Source organism: Salpingoeca rosetta (genome assembly GCF_000188695.1).
Source record: "Salpingoeca rosetta unplaced genomic scaffold supercont1.8, whole genome shotgun sequence".
Lineage (NCBI taxonomy): Eukaryota > Choanoflagellata > Craspedida > Salpingoecidae > Salpingoeca > Salpingoeca rosetta.
Window position 1 is genome coordinate 437,785 of NW_004754926.1, and position 13,716 is coordinate 451,500.

At 56.0% G+C, this 13,716-nt stretch overlaps 5 protein-coding genes across 5 annotated transcripts in view; 3 read left to right on the forward strand and 2 right to left on the reverse strand.

Annotated features, from left to right (window-relative positions):
* Nucleotides 1-122: 122 nt before the first annotated feature.
* On the reverse strand, nucleotides 123-2,491 carry PTSG_03558 (uncharacterized protein). The gene is made up of 3 exons (XM_004995232.1): nucleotides 1,615-2,491; nucleotides 549-1,384; nucleotides 123-352 (listed from the first exon to the last, which is right to left on the reverse strand). Exons 1-3 carry the CDS (start codon nucleotides 2,412-2,414, stop codon nucleotides 195-197), a joined length of 1,794 nt encoding a protein of 597 aa, XP_004995289.1. The 5' UTR covers nucleotides 2,415-2,491; the 3' UTR covers nucleotides 123-194.
* Nucleotides 2,492-2,524: 33 nt separating this feature from the next.
* On the forward strand, nucleotides 2,525-6,837 carry PTSG_03559 (uncharacterized protein). The gene is made up of 12 exons (XM_004995233.1): nucleotides 2,525-2,875; nucleotides 3,164-3,232; nucleotides 3,493-3,594; nucleotides 3,818-3,911; nucleotides 4,076-4,125; nucleotides 4,265-4,342; nucleotides 4,505-4,588; nucleotides 4,840-4,942; nucleotides 5,167-5,240; nucleotides 5,495-5,591; nucleotides 5,751-5,841; nucleotides 6,184-6,837. Exons 1-12 carry the CDS (start codon nucleotides 2,768-2,770, stop codon nucleotides 6,296-6,298), a joined length of 1,065 nt encoding a protein of 354 aa, XP_004995290.1. The 5' UTR covers nucleotides 2,525-2,767; the 3' UTR covers nucleotides 6,299-6,837.
* On the reverse strand, nucleotides 6,678-9,161 carry PTSG_03560 (uncharacterized protein). Its single transcript, XM_004995234.1, has 2 exons — nucleotides 8,267-9,161; nucleotides 6,678-7,930 (listed from the first exon to the last, which is right to left on the reverse strand). The coding sequence occupies exons 1-2, from the start codon at nucleotides 8,871-8,873 to the stop codon at nucleotides 7,107-7,109; spliced, it is 1,431 nt and encodes a 476-aa protein (XP_004995291.1). The 5' UTR covers nucleotides 8,874-9,161; the 3' UTR covers nucleotides 6,678-7,106.
* Nucleotides 9,162-9,304: 143 nt separating this feature from the next.
* On the forward strand, nucleotides 9,305-12,324 carry PTSG_03561 (uncharacterized protein). Its single transcript, XM_004995235.1, has 4 exons — nucleotides 9,305-9,341; nucleotides 9,677-10,502; nucleotides 10,815-11,301; nucleotides 11,528-12,324. Exons 2-4 carry the CDS (start codon nucleotides 9,767-9,769, stop codon nucleotides 12,084-12,086), a joined length of 1,782 nt encoding a protein of 593 aa, XP_004995292.1. The 5' UTR covers nucleotides 9,305-9,341; nucleotides 9,677-9,766; the 3' UTR covers nucleotides 12,087-12,324.
* A 145-nt stretch (nucleotides 12,325-12,469) lies between these two features.
* Nucleotides 12,470-13,716, forward strand: part of PTSG_03562 (uncharacterized protein) — a 3,639-nt gene continuing 2,392 nt past the window's right edge. The window contains exons 1-2 of the mRNA XM_004995236.1: nucleotides 12,470-13,247; nucleotides 13,480-13,556. Coding sequence (XP_004995293.1) covers nucleotides 12,505-13,247; nucleotides 13,480-13,556 — 820 coding nt within the window. The 5' untranslated portion in view covers nucleotides 12,470-12,504. The remainder of the gene's footprint in view (nucleotides 13,248-13,479; nucleotides 13,557-13,716) is intronic.

The following is a 13,716-nucleotide window of genomic DNA, read 5'->3' on the forward strand; positions in this document are numbered from 1 at the left end:
ACCACAACAAACCTAGCAATATGAGTCTTCAACACACATAGATACGATGCAGCAGGTGCATCACAAAGATCACACACAGACACACACAAGCACACACAGACACACACACACAAGCACGCACGCACGCACGCACACACAAGCACGCACGCACGCACGCACGCACACACACACACACACACACAAAACATGGGGGGTCAGACATCAGAGCACAGGTTTGAGGCAATGTCCAGCTCAAACAGGGCCTCTGTCAAGCCGCGCTGCGCGTGTGTGTCGTCGTTGTCCCCATTGCCCGCTCCTCGCAGTGCTGGTGTCTGCAGCAGCGTGTCAAAGTACGCGTCGATGTCGCTCGTGCCTGCAGGCACGGATATGGTGGGGAAGGAGGAGGAGTTGGAAGAAGACAAAGGGTTGCAGCAGCATATTCAAACAAGAGGAGAGGGCTTCGTGAGCGGAAATGGCACACAAGTACACACATTCATCTGCACGTTCACACATACAAAGTGCACACACACACACAGACGTACAAAGTGCACACACACACCTACACATACCTGGTGACTTTTGTCCTGTGTCTTCCTTGCTCTGCTTCAGTGTATCATTCTCTGAGCGCTCACCATCATCACCATCACCATCATCACCATCATCACCATCACCATCACCGTCACCATTATCACCACCACCAGCAGTGGTGGCCTGGTGCGTCTGCTGGGCGATGAGCGAGTCAATCTGCTGCAGCCATGCGTCGTGTCCGCTCAGCACAACACCACCACGCGCGCCCACAGCACCGATACCATCACTGTCGCTGCTGCCGTGTCGACGCCGCCCTGGCCCGCACTGTTGCTGCTGTTGCTCCTGCCGCTCCTCGTCGTCGACTCTGTGGTGGCGGCGCTGGTGCTCGCGATTGTTGTCGGTTGCGGCGTGCTGCTGTGCACGGGCAACAGCCACGCCATCAAAGGCGTCGGCACCATCACCACCACCACCACCGCAGCTGCTCCCGCTGACGCTGCGCGCAAGTGGATGGCGATGGTGGTGATGGGGATCGTGTGTTGCCGACGCGTGTGCATGACGGTTTGCGCCAGTGCGACCGCTGCCAGTGCTGGCTCTCCTGTTGTTGCGAGTGCTGATGTTGTGGCTGCTGCTGCTGCTGCTGCTGCTGCTGCTGCTGCTGCTGTTGTGCCTGGCATCATGGTGATTGCAGCTGCCATGACCCCCATCTTCGTCTTCGCGCACGTGCGGGAGCGGGGATGGCGATGAGCTGTTGTGTCCATCTGAGGCTTGCTCAAACAGATAGAAGCTGGACGGCCGCTGTGGAAATACGGACGCGTCTTCCTGTGACACATATGCATCGCTCGTTTGCCACTCAATCTCATCTTTCTTCTTCTTCTGTCTGCTCACATACGCATGGGCATGTGCGTGCGTGTTTGTTGTTGTTTGTGTGTGTGTTTGTTTGTTTGTTTGTTTGTTTGTTTGTTTGTTTGTTTGTTTGTGTGAGCAAAAGTGTGCACATGCAAGAGCATTGAGGTGAACACGGCCACCTTTTTCACCAAAAGCCATCTCATACACATACGCACACGCACGCACACACACGCACACACGCACGCACGCACATGAACGAACCGCTGCTTGTGGTGCTTGGGAGGTTCGGCGAATCCCATGTCGTTCGTGGTTAAGGCGTGTGCAAGGGTCTTGATGGAGAACGAGTGTGCTCGTAATCGCGCGTCTGCGATGGCTGTTGAGTTGGTGCGAAGACGCACGCCACCGCCATCGCCGTCCATCGCCTCGTTCCTTCGATCCAATGGAGCACCAAGACTTGTGGTTTGACAGCGTGGCCGCATCTCACCAGTGTGTGGGTCACCGAAGCCCCACACTGGCGGGCTGTCGTGTGGGACATGTGCTTCTGCGGCAGCGTCATCATCGCCTCCTTCAAATCGGTGGCGGCCGTGGTTGCTTACGGATGGGCTGGTGCCGGCAGCGACAGCATCTTTCTTGCTGTTCCTGTGCTTGCTTCGCCTCCACCCCCGATTTTTCCCGCCTGTCCGTGACTTATGCGTGCTTGTGCCCGCTGGTGCATCCTCCGACGCCGTGCGCTTCCACCTAGCAAACACAACCGACAACGAGCGCCTGCGCTGCAGCGGCGCCTGCTCTTGTTGTTGTTGGTGTGGTTGGTGTGGTTGGTGTGGTTGTGATTGCTGTACGTGTGCCTGTAAGTGTTTGCTGCTGCTGCTGCTGCTGTTGTTGTTGTTGTTGTTGTGGACGCTGCTGGCCTGATGCGCCGCACTGCCGTCCCCTGCCATTGTATGGCTTCGGTGCCGTGCACCGTGCATTGCCTCGTTGTTCATGCCAACCCCATATGCCATCGCAGCAGCATCATCCCCCCTCCTTGGTTCGCCCCGTGCCCTGCTGGCGTTGGCACCCATGTCGCGTGGTGTTGGTGTGGTGGGTGTTGTTCTTGTTGTTGTTCTGTGGCACAGCACGCCACGCCTGTTGTTGAGAAATATAGGAAAATATCGCGAATTTGCGTTGCCAAGCTGAGCGCACAACAACACCACCACGCCACACAACACCCCCCACTTTCCTTTCCCTTCCTGCCAACCACAGCAGCTGCAGCGCGCAAACCAAAGCCGACACTGCTCTGATTGACCTGATCTGACCTGAGCATAAGGAAGACGACGACGGCTCGTGTGTGATCTCTGTGAAGCGTTTTGGTTTGAGCTACCCTCCCTCCCTGTTGCTGGATCGAGAGCATTAACACATCAACACAACCTGCATCATGTCGAGAAGTGGACGTGGGGAAGACAATCTGGACGATTTCGACGAGGATGCAGTGCGCATCGGCGTCGTTCGCGAAACCATGCTCACCAACCCACTGCTTGTCAAGGTGCTGTCAACACACGCAATCATGCACACGCTCACATACACGCACACACGCACACACGCACACACACGCACACACACACGCTCACCCTGTCTCACATGCACAAACACACACGCGAGAGCACAACCTCAATCACAAGACCCAGATCCGAGAGACGCGCGCGTGTGTCTGTTGCACAATCAGTGATCTCAGAACGTGATCTCACATCCCCTGGTTGGTGTATGTGTGTGTGTGTGTGTGATGGCTTTGGTCTTTGCTATTGCTTTCTCCCTGATGTGCTGGATGGAGCAGGCGCCCCTGGGCAAGCCCAAGATGACTACGCGCAACCCCAACGAAGTGTACGGCGTCAAGTCAAAGAAGGTTCGATTGCGTTGTGGAAGTGGTGTGCACAACATGGGCAACGTGTGAATCTCAGCATCAGAGAGCAGTGAGGGTGCAGTGGTTGAACGCTTTTGGCACGCTATCGACGTAATTACGAGTGAAGGGGACCTTGCCATGCAATGCGTGCCGTGCCGCAACGTGACCCTGCTCAACAAGCGAGCACGCACATTTGCTCACTCATTTCTGGGCCGGTTTGTCATCATACGTACATCCTTGGGCTGCGCTTGTGGATATTGCAGGAGGACGGTGGCACAGCAGCCATCTTTCACGAGCGCCTGAGCACTCCTCTGGAGAGCGAGGCAGCACGACGCGCCAAGGAGCGCAACCCGCTCCTCTTCAAGGTGAGGTCATTGTATGTGTGTGTGTGTGTGTGTGTGTGTGTGTGTGTGTGTGTGTGTGTGTGTGTGTGTGTGAATTGGGGGGGGGGGGGTATTTGTGATCGCGTGTGTATTTGTGATAGCATGTGCTTGAATGTAGTCATATGTGTGAGTTTTATTGGGCCATACACCAGTAGCAAGTCTCACGCTCTTGTCTGTCTCCCTCACCTCCCATGTGCGTGTGCAGTCGGACGTTGGTAAGGCGCGCAAGCCGCTGTCTGAGGGTGTGGAGGATATGGTGCACGGCAGCAAGACCGTCAAGGACGCCGGCGTCTCCGAAAGTATGTTGTTGGTTGGTGGGGCGATGCAGTGTGCATGTGCATTTGTGAATGGGAGTTTGGAGGGGGGGGGGGTTGTGGTGCTGGGGAAGTGCGTTGTGTGAGCTTTGGTTTGAGTGATGTAACTAGGGCTCATGACTATGCTTTGTCAACTTGCCTTCTTGCAGCCATTTCAAAGTGGTGGGAGTCCGACAAGAAGTCGCAACGCAGGCGCGAGGTGCTGCACATTTGACTCTGTGTGTGTGTGTGTGTGGGGGGGGGGGCTGCCGCAATCGAAGCAGTGCGGCCTCTTCCGGCTTTCAAATGCAAAACAAACAAACTCACAACACACACACACACTTGTGCACGTGCAACAGCCTGAAGTCGGCCGGGCCAAGCCGCCCCTGTCTGCCAGCACCGCTGATAAAGTGCACGGTCTCAAGCACAAGCACGAGGTGGGCTGTGCACACACTGTCGTGGTTGTGGTGGTGATGCTGCTTCGTGTCGTGGCTGCCTGCGGTGTGGATTGATGTAATTTGCAGCCTCGTCATGTGTTTGAATGGCACATGCACTTAAAGCGCACTCATGCGTGTGTATGCGAATGCTTCTGTCACCAGGATGGGGGTGCAGGGCAGGTGCTGTCGTCGTGGGTGGCCACAGACTCTCCCCGCCGCCAGACAACAAACCCGCTCCTCATCAAGGTGCAGCAGCACAGCAACTGTTTTCCCCGTGGGCGCGCGCGCGTGTGTGTATGTGTGTCTGTGTGTCTGTGTGTGTGTGTGTGTGTGTGTGTGTGTGTGTGTGTGTGTGTGGCATGAAGGCGTTTCCCGTCTAGTCAGCTCGCCGTCGCCTGCTTTTGTTCCGCGTTCTCGTGGCCTCATCCAACCAACCAACCAACCAACCCCCACACATACACAAAACCACTCGCGTGTGCGTCGGCGTATTGCATCAGGCGGACGTTGGCGCTGCGAAACACACGCTGGACGCCGGCATCAAGGAGCGCGTGCACGGGAAGAAGAGCACAGACCCGAAGATCGAGGGCGGCGTCGTTGGTGGTGAGTCACCACACACATTTACAAAGTGCATGCACACACACACCGAGAACACACACACACACACACGCCGAGAACACGTGCCCGAATAACTCGTGTGGCCATGGTCGAGTGCACACATGTGCACATTCAAAGGTGTATAGTTGACATGCCCGTCCTGCATATATATATGTGTGTGTGTGTGTGTGTGTGTGTGTGTGTGTGTGTGTGTGTGTGTGTGTGGACAGCGATGAGCAACTGGAACCGGCCGGACACGCACGACGCCAACGCGCGCTTCAACCAGTCGTCAAAGCTCTATCGCGTACGACCTCTCACGCCATGCATCAATCGCTTCCACTGTTGTATTTGTGCCTGTGTGCACCTGCGCGCGCGCGCGCGTGTGTGTGTGTGTGTGTGTGTGTGTTTCTTTTCATTCGTTGTTCAACCTATGTTGCCGAAACTGCCAACCTCCTCCCACCACCAGCTCTTCAACCCACCTCATCTATCCCTCACCCCGCGCTCCCTTACCACCCCACCCTCCATACCATCCCCCGCTGCCACGCTGCCACGCTGCAGGCCGAGCTCGGCCGTGCGCGACCGCCGGTGTCATCACGTGCGGATACCGTTGTCCACGGAAAGACAAATCCCCGCGACGTGCCCGGCGCAAAGGATGGTGCGATGACAACAAGTGCTCATGGTCGCTCGTGCTCACCTGCTTGGTGGAGTGTGTCTTGCATCTTTTTGCACCTCAGTAATTGCATTCCTTCTTCTCACCACGCACCACGCACCACCACCACCACCACCATCACCATTACCATCACCATAACTGCAGCACTGTCGAACTGGAACCCGAACACGCCGTCACACCCGCGCCGCCACCAGGCGGAGGTGCCCAAGGACGTCGCGTTTGGGAAGCCCTCACAGTACGTCCGCACCCTGCCTTGACCTCACGCAAGAAGATGATGATGATGATGATGATGATGATGATGATGATGATGATGATGATGATGATGATGATGAAGAAGAAGAACAACAACAACAACAACAACAACAACAACAACAACAACAACAACAACAACAACAACAACAACTTAAACAACAACAACAACAACAACAACAACAACAACAACAACAACTTAAACAACAACAACAACTTAAACAACAACAACCGTGCCATGCGCCTCTTTTACATTCAAACACCATACCTCACGACTCCATTCACCCTTTTGCCCCCCCCCCCCGCCCCAAACGTCTCCAAACTGCAGGAAGAGCGAGGGCCTGTCTGATCTGATTCGCCACAACTACGGCAAGAAGTGGCTCAAGGACCAACTTGCCAAGCAGACCCAGTCCCTCCACATCGACACCGCCCAGCAGTCCTGAGTCAGATGTGTCTGTCCCTTTGCTCACGTATATCGTGCTCGTAGCCCGTGTGTGCGTGCACGTGCGTATGTGTTTGTGTGTGTGTTTTGTGTCAGGGCTTGATGTGTGCCATTTCACGCCACAAGACAGTGGTTATGCTTGTGTGTGTGTGTGTGTGTTTTCTTTCTCTGTCTCTCTTTTGGTCGCTTATATACCCGAGCACCACCTGCTCGCTGAACCACAAGTACAATGCGGTGGTGACTTTGTGTATTGCCTTCCTTCGGTCCTCCCCTTTTCCTCCTTGCTTGCTTCACTCTTCGTGTATGCTTGGTTGATTGACCGTTGTGTGTGCATGTGCATGTGTGTGTTCCGCTGTAGCACTGTGCTGTAGTGTTCTGTGCGTTGCTGCGTTGCTTCATTGTTTCATTACTGCATTCCTTCCTTACTCCCTCTTCCTTTCTTTGCCTCCTCGTGTTAAGCAATCACTGCAACACAAACCGCTTGAGGCACTGCCCATCGCGCGCACAGGCCAGCAAACCATACACTACACAAGCATTCAGCAAGAGGGACAGACACACGAGAAACGACAGCAAACAGCTCGCACGTGACGATGCTGTCCACAAGAACAGGAACCAAGCACTTCACATCATACCGCACCACACTACAATAATCACTCACGGTCACTCACGTTCATGTCACAGACTCCCACCTTCTCTTCCCCTCCGCAACACAACACACACACTCTCTCTCATTCTTCCTCTTTCACACACGCGCGCGCTCATTCTCCCTCGCTCCAACATGCCCATTCAGCAACAACAGGCGTCTCGAGCTAGTTGCCTGCTGGCTGCTGCTGTGGCTGCTGCTGTTGTTGTGCTGGTGTGGTTGAAGCCGTGGTTGCCGTTGAGACGGGCACGGGCCGGTCACCAAGCTCCAGGAAGTTGAACGGCTGCTTTGCGTAGTTGAATAGAACAGAGAGGTTGCCCGAGTCTGTTCGGCGCTGCAGGCCACGATAGAGCAGCACGCTTGCCAGCTCCCGGTCGGTCAGGTTGAGCGAGCGCTGGAGTGCAATGTACTCCGCAGCGTGCGCGCGCGTGTCTGCGCGGATATCTGCCGCCCGCCCGCGACCGCGCAGCTCCGTGGCCGCTGCGGTGAAGTTGGACTGCAGCTGCGTGCGGAACACCTGCAAGGTGCTGTTGATGGCGGACGAGACAAGCGCCTCCACTGCGCGCGTCTGGTTGGTCAGTGCCAGCTGCACGTCGCGCGTGCGGTTGGCGAGGGCACGCCGCACCTCGCCCTCCGCCCGCACAACCACGTTCTGGCGCTCTGTCTCCGACAGCGTCTGGTTTGCAGATGCCTCGCGGTGCACCTGCTGCACTAGAAACTCGCGGCGGGCAATGGTCTCGTCGAGCTGCGTGCGTGCGCGGATGAGGCGGCCAATGCGGTCGGACTCCGCCTGTATCTGCGCCTGCTGTGCAGCCGTGCGAGCCTCTGTCATCAGGCGCTGCTGCTCGAGCTCGGCCGTGACGGTTCGGGACATGGCTTCGCGCAGCAGCTTGTTCCGGTTGGCCTCTGCAGCGATGCTCGCCGTCTCAAGCTCTCGGTTCTCCTCAATCTCAATCAGCGTCACATTCTCCGACGCAACAATCTGTGCAACTGCCATCATGTGCATGTGTATTGTGTGTATGTGTGTGTGTGTTGTGTCGATGGGTGAGGAGAGGAATAGCAATGGCATGATGAGGACAGTGTTGCATACACGACACGCATGTGGCACACTGAACAACAGCAACAACAACAGCAGCAGGGCGCATACATCACCCACGCACGAAACCACACACCATACACGCAACACATGACCACACGCTACACACACATCACACATCACAACACACATTATACACCACACGCATGCACAACAGCAAGCAACAGCAACAGCAACAGCAACAGCAACAGCAACAGTAACAGCAACAGCAACAGCAGCAGGTAACTCACGCCTCCTGTCCTCGACTTCCTGGAACTTCTGCTCGAAGGGCGTGTAGACCTGGATATGCAAGAGGTTGACTTGGATGATGGAGACAAACACCCCGTCTTGCTCGCGCAGCACCGTCTGCAGCCGCTGCTGGATGGCCAGCGCAATGCTTGCGCGGCTGCCCGTGAGAAACTCAGTGACGCCAAACTGGCTCGCCACGTTGCGCACCTCTGCGCGCGCTGTTCGCAAAAGCCGGTCCTCGGGCCGGTCGTAGCCAACACGCAACACCGTCTCTGCAATGCGCTCCGGGATGTAGCGGAACTCAATGTCCAGTTCGAGCGTCAGCGTGAGCCCCTCCACGCTGCGCGCCTCGATTGTGCTCTGCAGGCCCGTCTGCTCCTCCTCGAAGATGAGGTGCTGTGTGGCTCTGGACAGGCAGAACTTCTGGGCGCCGGGCCCGAGAAAGACAATGCCGGATGTTTCCTTTGTGATGATGCGGTTGCCGTCCTGGTAGAAGATTTGGCACGCCTCGTCGTCGTTGACGCGGGTGATGGAGCTGACGATGACGGCGATCAGGACAATCGCAGCCACGCCGAGCGTCACCAGCGCCGCAATCGTCGCTGGCTTCATGGTTCACAAGCACTGTGTGTGTGTGTTGTGTGTGTGTCTGTGTGTCTGTGTGTGTGTGTGTGTGCGATGGAAAGGAGCACACGCTATTCGACAAGATCTGAACGTGATGTGCGAGGGGAAAATGAATGACACGGTTGCAACAAAGGCCAATGTGAATGTGTGGATCAAATGAGTTGTGACATGTGAGTTGTGACATGTAAGCAGCACTTCAGCTCTTCAGTCCTCCCTTTGCCCATCACCCAGGTCATCAGCACTTCACATTAGCACAGCGTAACACACCAAAAGACAGCCGAAGGAAAGAGACGCCTCTCAACCAACAGCAGTAAGCAAGCACCTTGTTTGGTGGGCGTGGAGCGCTCCTTGATCGAATGACGCGAGATCGTGGTGCGTTGTGAGATAATTATTATATGTCTTCTACCATTTTTCTACGGCAAACACAACAAACGGTGGTCGGACCTGGATATTGTGGTCAGTGCGTATGTTGCTGTTGTGAGCGTGCTGTGTGTGTGTGTGTGTGTGTGTGTGTGTGTGTGTGTGTGTGTGTGTGTGTGTGTGTGTGTGTGTGTGTGTGTGTGCGTGTGTGCGTGTGTGCGTATGTGTGTGTGTATGTGTATGTATATGTGTGTGCGTGCGTGTGTGTGCGTGTGTGTCGAGTTATGCAACGAGCAAAACGCAAAGTGTCTTGCTCTTTCAACACAAACACCACGACATTTGCGAGGTGGATGCCATTGGGTTGTGACATTTTCTTCACCCTCCATCCACCTTCACACACCCTCGACCCATCGATCCATCTTCACACACAGTTGATCTGCCATCGCAAGTCAACTTCCCCGTCTTGAATTGCTGCTGCTTCAGTCTTTCATCATCACTTCCCCTGCTGTCCGGGTGTGAGCATGGAATGGGAACAGCACGACATTGAATTGACACACGAAGCCAGCCGCCCACAAACACACACCCAGCCCACATCTGAGACCGCCCGGCCCACCACCGCCACCTGCTCCTTATCGGACTCAACGCAAGCAACAGCGGCCTCCTTTGCGTCCATCGGCGAGCAAGGGGCCGTCCAAGAAACGTCCCTGCAGTTCTACCTCGCCAGTTCGGAGCTCGGCGAGACCTCAACCGTCGACAGCGCAGAGTATCTGTCCATTGTCGGCGCTCAAACAACAGCCGGTGCAGCATCATCATCATCAACAACAGCAACAACCAGCAACAACAGCAGCAGGAACACGGCAACAGCAACAACAACAACAGCAACAACAACAGCAGCAGCGCCAGAGCCGCAGCCAGATCAGTTCGCCGAGACAAACAACAAACCCAAGGCAACCATGAGCGAGAGCTGGTGGGAAGACGAATCACGCCGCAAGGTGCTGTGGGGAGTTGGCATCGTCCTGGGCGCATTCGTTGTTATTGGCCTGCCCATCCTCTTCTCCAGCAGCCAGACTGTCGCCTTTGACGAGGTTGCCGTGCTGATTGACAACTCTGGCAACGTAGACCGAGCAGTTGGGCCAGGCCGGTACTTTGCTGGGCCCGCTGGTCGCGCCATCAAGTTTCCGCGCTTCGATCGCACCATCGAGTACACCAGCGGCAACGGCGATGCCATCAATGTGCGCGTCCAGGACGGCCAAATCAGTGCGTTTGTGCGTTTGTTTGTATGTGCCTGTTTGTTTGCGTGATTCAGTGTATGATTCAGTGTGTGTGTGTGTGTGTGTTCGATTCAGTGTGTGTTCGATTCAGTGTATGCGTGTGTGTATTTGTGTCTGTACACTTGCGTATGTGTCGCACACCGTTGTTGCTTTTGCATGTGTCCACCACCACCGTGGCCTGTCCACTTGTGACCGACGATTTCTCACCTCCATTTGTCACCACCACGACAACCTTGTTCTGCAACTCCACCCACATTCCCCTCCTCGCACCCTCTCGTTTGTGCTGTGCAACGATCAGTTTTGCTTGATTTGTCGTTCCAGTTCCACATTCCGCAGGAGTATCTGGTGGACATTTACCGCATCCACAAGACGGGCTTTGAGAGCACCTTGCGTGGCCTGGCCCGCGGCATCTTGCGTGATGTCGCCGCCAGCTATCCTTCCGAGACGTTTTACCAGAACCGCACGCAGGTCGAGGCCGAAATGCGCGCGCGCATGGAGCAGGAGGGCCGGGAGAGGTTCATTGAGATCACCGGCTTCCAGATCCGCAACGTGATTCTGCCGTCGCAGTTGAACCAGAGACTGATTGACGTGGAGATCTCCAAGCAGGACGCACGCCTTCGCCAGGAGGAGCTGGCACTCGATCGCATCAACGCCGAGGCAGCAGCAACGCAGCTGCGGCTGTCGACCGAGCGCACGCGCTACATCACCGAATACGAGCAGCAGACGGCGGTACTGGTGGCCGAGGAGGAGCAGCGCAGGCGCCGCATCGAGCAGCGCACAAACCAGTACGTCACGCCACGCCATGCTTGTTTGGTTTTGTGTGTGTGTGTGTGTGTGTGTGTGTGTGTGTGTGTGTGTGTGTGTGTGTGTGTGTGTGTGTTTTGAGTGCACCTTATCTGCCTGCCGGTCTGGCTCAGTCAGCGACGTCCTCCCCTCTGGTGCTTCTCGTGCCCCATCCTCAATCACACACAACACGAACCACCCACCCACCCCCGGCCGCATTGCGTGCAGGCTGTTGACGGAGCTGCAGGAGGAGAGCCGGCGCAACGTGTCGCTGTACGAGCGGGAGACAGACGTCCTTGAGGAGTCGTATGCGCTGCAGACGTCGCTCGAGACAGAGGAGACGCGCCGGCAGGTGGACCGGGTCCGATACGAGAGCGAGACAAATCTCACCGTGTACCGTCAGGAGACGGAGAACGTGCGGCTTGGCTACGATGAGCAGATTGCGCTGATTGATGAGCAGACGCGGCAGAATGTCACGCGCATCCAGGCCGATACGCAGCGGGAAGTGGAGGCGTTTGAGTACAAGGTCGCGCTGGCTGTGCTTGAGGCGCAGGTGCAGGCGCAGGTGCTGGTGGCCAAGGTGCGGGAGGACGCGGCTGTGCTGCAGGCTGACGCCATGGGCGAGGCCCTCAGCCAGCTGCCGCCGTCGGCGTACCTGGCAGAGACATATGCAAACAGCACCATGCCATATGTCACCTACATGGACGAGAGCCTGGACAACCTCCTCGGCCTCGCCGTGGGCGGTGCGTCATCGTTTGCCGCAGCCAACTCCACAGCAGTGCCGTGAGCTCTTGTGTGTGTGCGTATGTGTGTGTGTATGTATATGTGTGTGTATGTATATGTGTGTGTGTGTCTTTGCATGTGTGTGCGTGCGTGTGTGCGTGCGTGCGTTTTTGCATGTGTGTGTGTCTTTGCATGTGTGTACGCTTATTGTGTGTTGGTGGCAGCTTTACACTCCTCCATAATGTAACATTATATTACATTATACTGTTCATCATCCTCCAACAAGAAACCTACTCCCAGCACACCCCCGCGAGATTGCAAAGAAGAAGGCGAAGAGCACACGGGAGCACGGGGAGAAGGAAGGAGGGGCGTGTACTGCACAGCATTGTGTTTGCACCCACTGTCGCATCAGAAGAACCGCTGGGCGTGTTTCATCATTATTGTCGCATCAAATCTTTCTTTTGCACCAACAACCAGCAACGATGGAAGCGCGAACTGCAACACCAACAACAGCAACAGCAACAACAACACCTGCACCAACAGCAACACCACAGCAGTCCACGATAGCCATGCCCAGCTCCTTTGACAAGAAACAGAGCGAGGCCAAGGAGGCTGAGAAGGAGACCAAGGCGAAGCAGCATGCAGTTGCTGAAACGGTTGAGGACGATGACGAGGATGACGAGGATGACGATGACCTTGATGATGACGAGGAAGTGGACGAGGAGTTCAGGATTGTCAGCAACGCATTGACACACCATGGGTGCTCCATGGACGACCTTTGGAACATTGGCACTGACATGACGTTTAAGGAGAATGACAGCGACGACGAACATACCAGTGCCACTTCTGGCAGGAGAGGTGCACCTGACACAAAGGCAGCGGGCGTGGGATCCACCGCATCAAGGACAGACGCAACCTCAAGCGGAGACTTGTCTGCAAGCAGTGCCGCCGCCAGCAGCAAGGGCAAGCACGGCGCTGGCACAAGCTCCGGCAAGCGAAATGCCTCAGCCTCATCCTCATCCAACGAGCATCCGGCAAAGCGCGGCATGCACACGGGAGCGCGGGCCAGCAGTGGCAGTACCACCAACACTGCCAGCAGCATTACCATTGACTCGGACAGTGATGACAGCGACGATGAAGACTTGACGGCAGAAGAGCGTGCCAAAATGGCACAGCTCACCCATGCCTATCGCCAGCAACACAACTACGCAGCCTTCTACGCGAGGTGTGTGATTGTGTGTATGTGTGTGTGGGGGGGATTGTGTGTGTGTGTAGCAAGAGAGAGAGAGAGTGTGTGTGTGTGTGTGTGTGTGTTGTATGTGTGTAGGCATCCAGCCGGCCTCGTGTTCGCAGTGCACGCTTTGTGCTCGTGTTGCCTGTGTTGGTGGGGGTGTCACGCTGACGTTGTATGTCGCTGGCTTGTGCGTTTGGGACAATGCCCATTGCTTCTTCAACAGGGCGGAGCTGGAAGTGTTGAAGCAGCGGCAAGCATTGCAGCAAGCACAGGAGGCGCGCGAGCTGCAAGCACAAGACAGTACGTGCCAGAGTTTGAGTGTGATGGTGGCAGTGGGCAAGGGCATCCGTCGGCGTGTCTTTTCTGAGCATATGTGCTGTTCCACATCCATTGTGAATGGAAGGTCAATCCCGCCACCACTAATTCATGTTGCTTTGCTCTGCGGCTGCTCCTTGATTGC

What these genes read in the sequence shown, in the direction of transcription:
- PTSG_03558 (XM_004995232.1), bottom strand. Translation starts at nt 2,414, where the DNA reads ATGGGTGCCAACGCCAGCAGGGCACGGGGCGAACCAAGGAGGGGGGAT. An exon ending in CCCAAGCACCACAAGCAGCG is followed by an intron (nt 1,385 to 1,614) that starts GTTCGTTCATGT and finishes GTATGTGAGCAG; the next exon opens with ACAGAAGAAGAAGAAAGATG. An exon ending in CACAGGACAAAAGTCACCAG is followed by an intron (nt 353 to 548) that starts GTATGTGTAGGT and finishes CCGTGCCTGCAG; the next exon opens with GCACGAGCGACATCGACGCG.
- PTSG_03561 (XM_004995235.1), top strand. Translation starts at nt 9,767, where the DNA reads ATGGAATGGGAACAGCACGACATTGAATTGACACACGAAGCCAGCCGC. An exon ending in CGTCCAGGACGGCCAAATCA is followed by an intron (nt 10,503 to 10,814) that starts GTGCGTTTGTGC and finishes TGCAACGATCAG; the next exon opens with TTTTGCTTGATTTGTCGTTC. An exon ending in ATCGAGCAGCGCACAAACCA is followed by an intron (nt 11,302 to 11,527) that starts GTACGTCACGCC and finishes CATTGCGTGCAG; the next exon opens with GCTGTTGACGGAGCTGCAGG.
- PTSG_03559 (XM_004995233.1), top strand. Translation starts at nt 2,768, where the DNA reads ATGTCGAGAAGTGGACGTGGGGAAGACAATCTGGACGATTTCGACGAG. An exon ending in ACGGCGTCAAGTCAAAGAAG is followed by an intron (nt 3,233 to 3,492) that starts GTTCGATTGCGT and finishes TGGATATTGCAG; the next exon opens with GAGGACGGTGGCACAGCAGC. An exon ending in GCAACCCGCTCCTCTTCAAG is followed by an intron (nt 3,595 to 3,817) that starts GTGAGGTCATTG and finishes GTGCGTGTGCAG; the next exon opens with TCGGACGTTGGTAAGGCGCG.
- PTSG_03560 (XM_004995234.1), bottom strand. Translation starts at nt 8,873, where the DNA reads ATGAAGCCAGCGACGATTGCGGCGCTGGTGACGCTCGGCGTGGCTGCG. An exon ending in GGAAGTCGAGGACAGGAGGC is followed by an intron (nt 7,931 to 8,266) that starts GTGAGTTACCTG and finishes ACATGATGGCAG; the next exon opens with TTGCACAGATTGTTGCGTCG.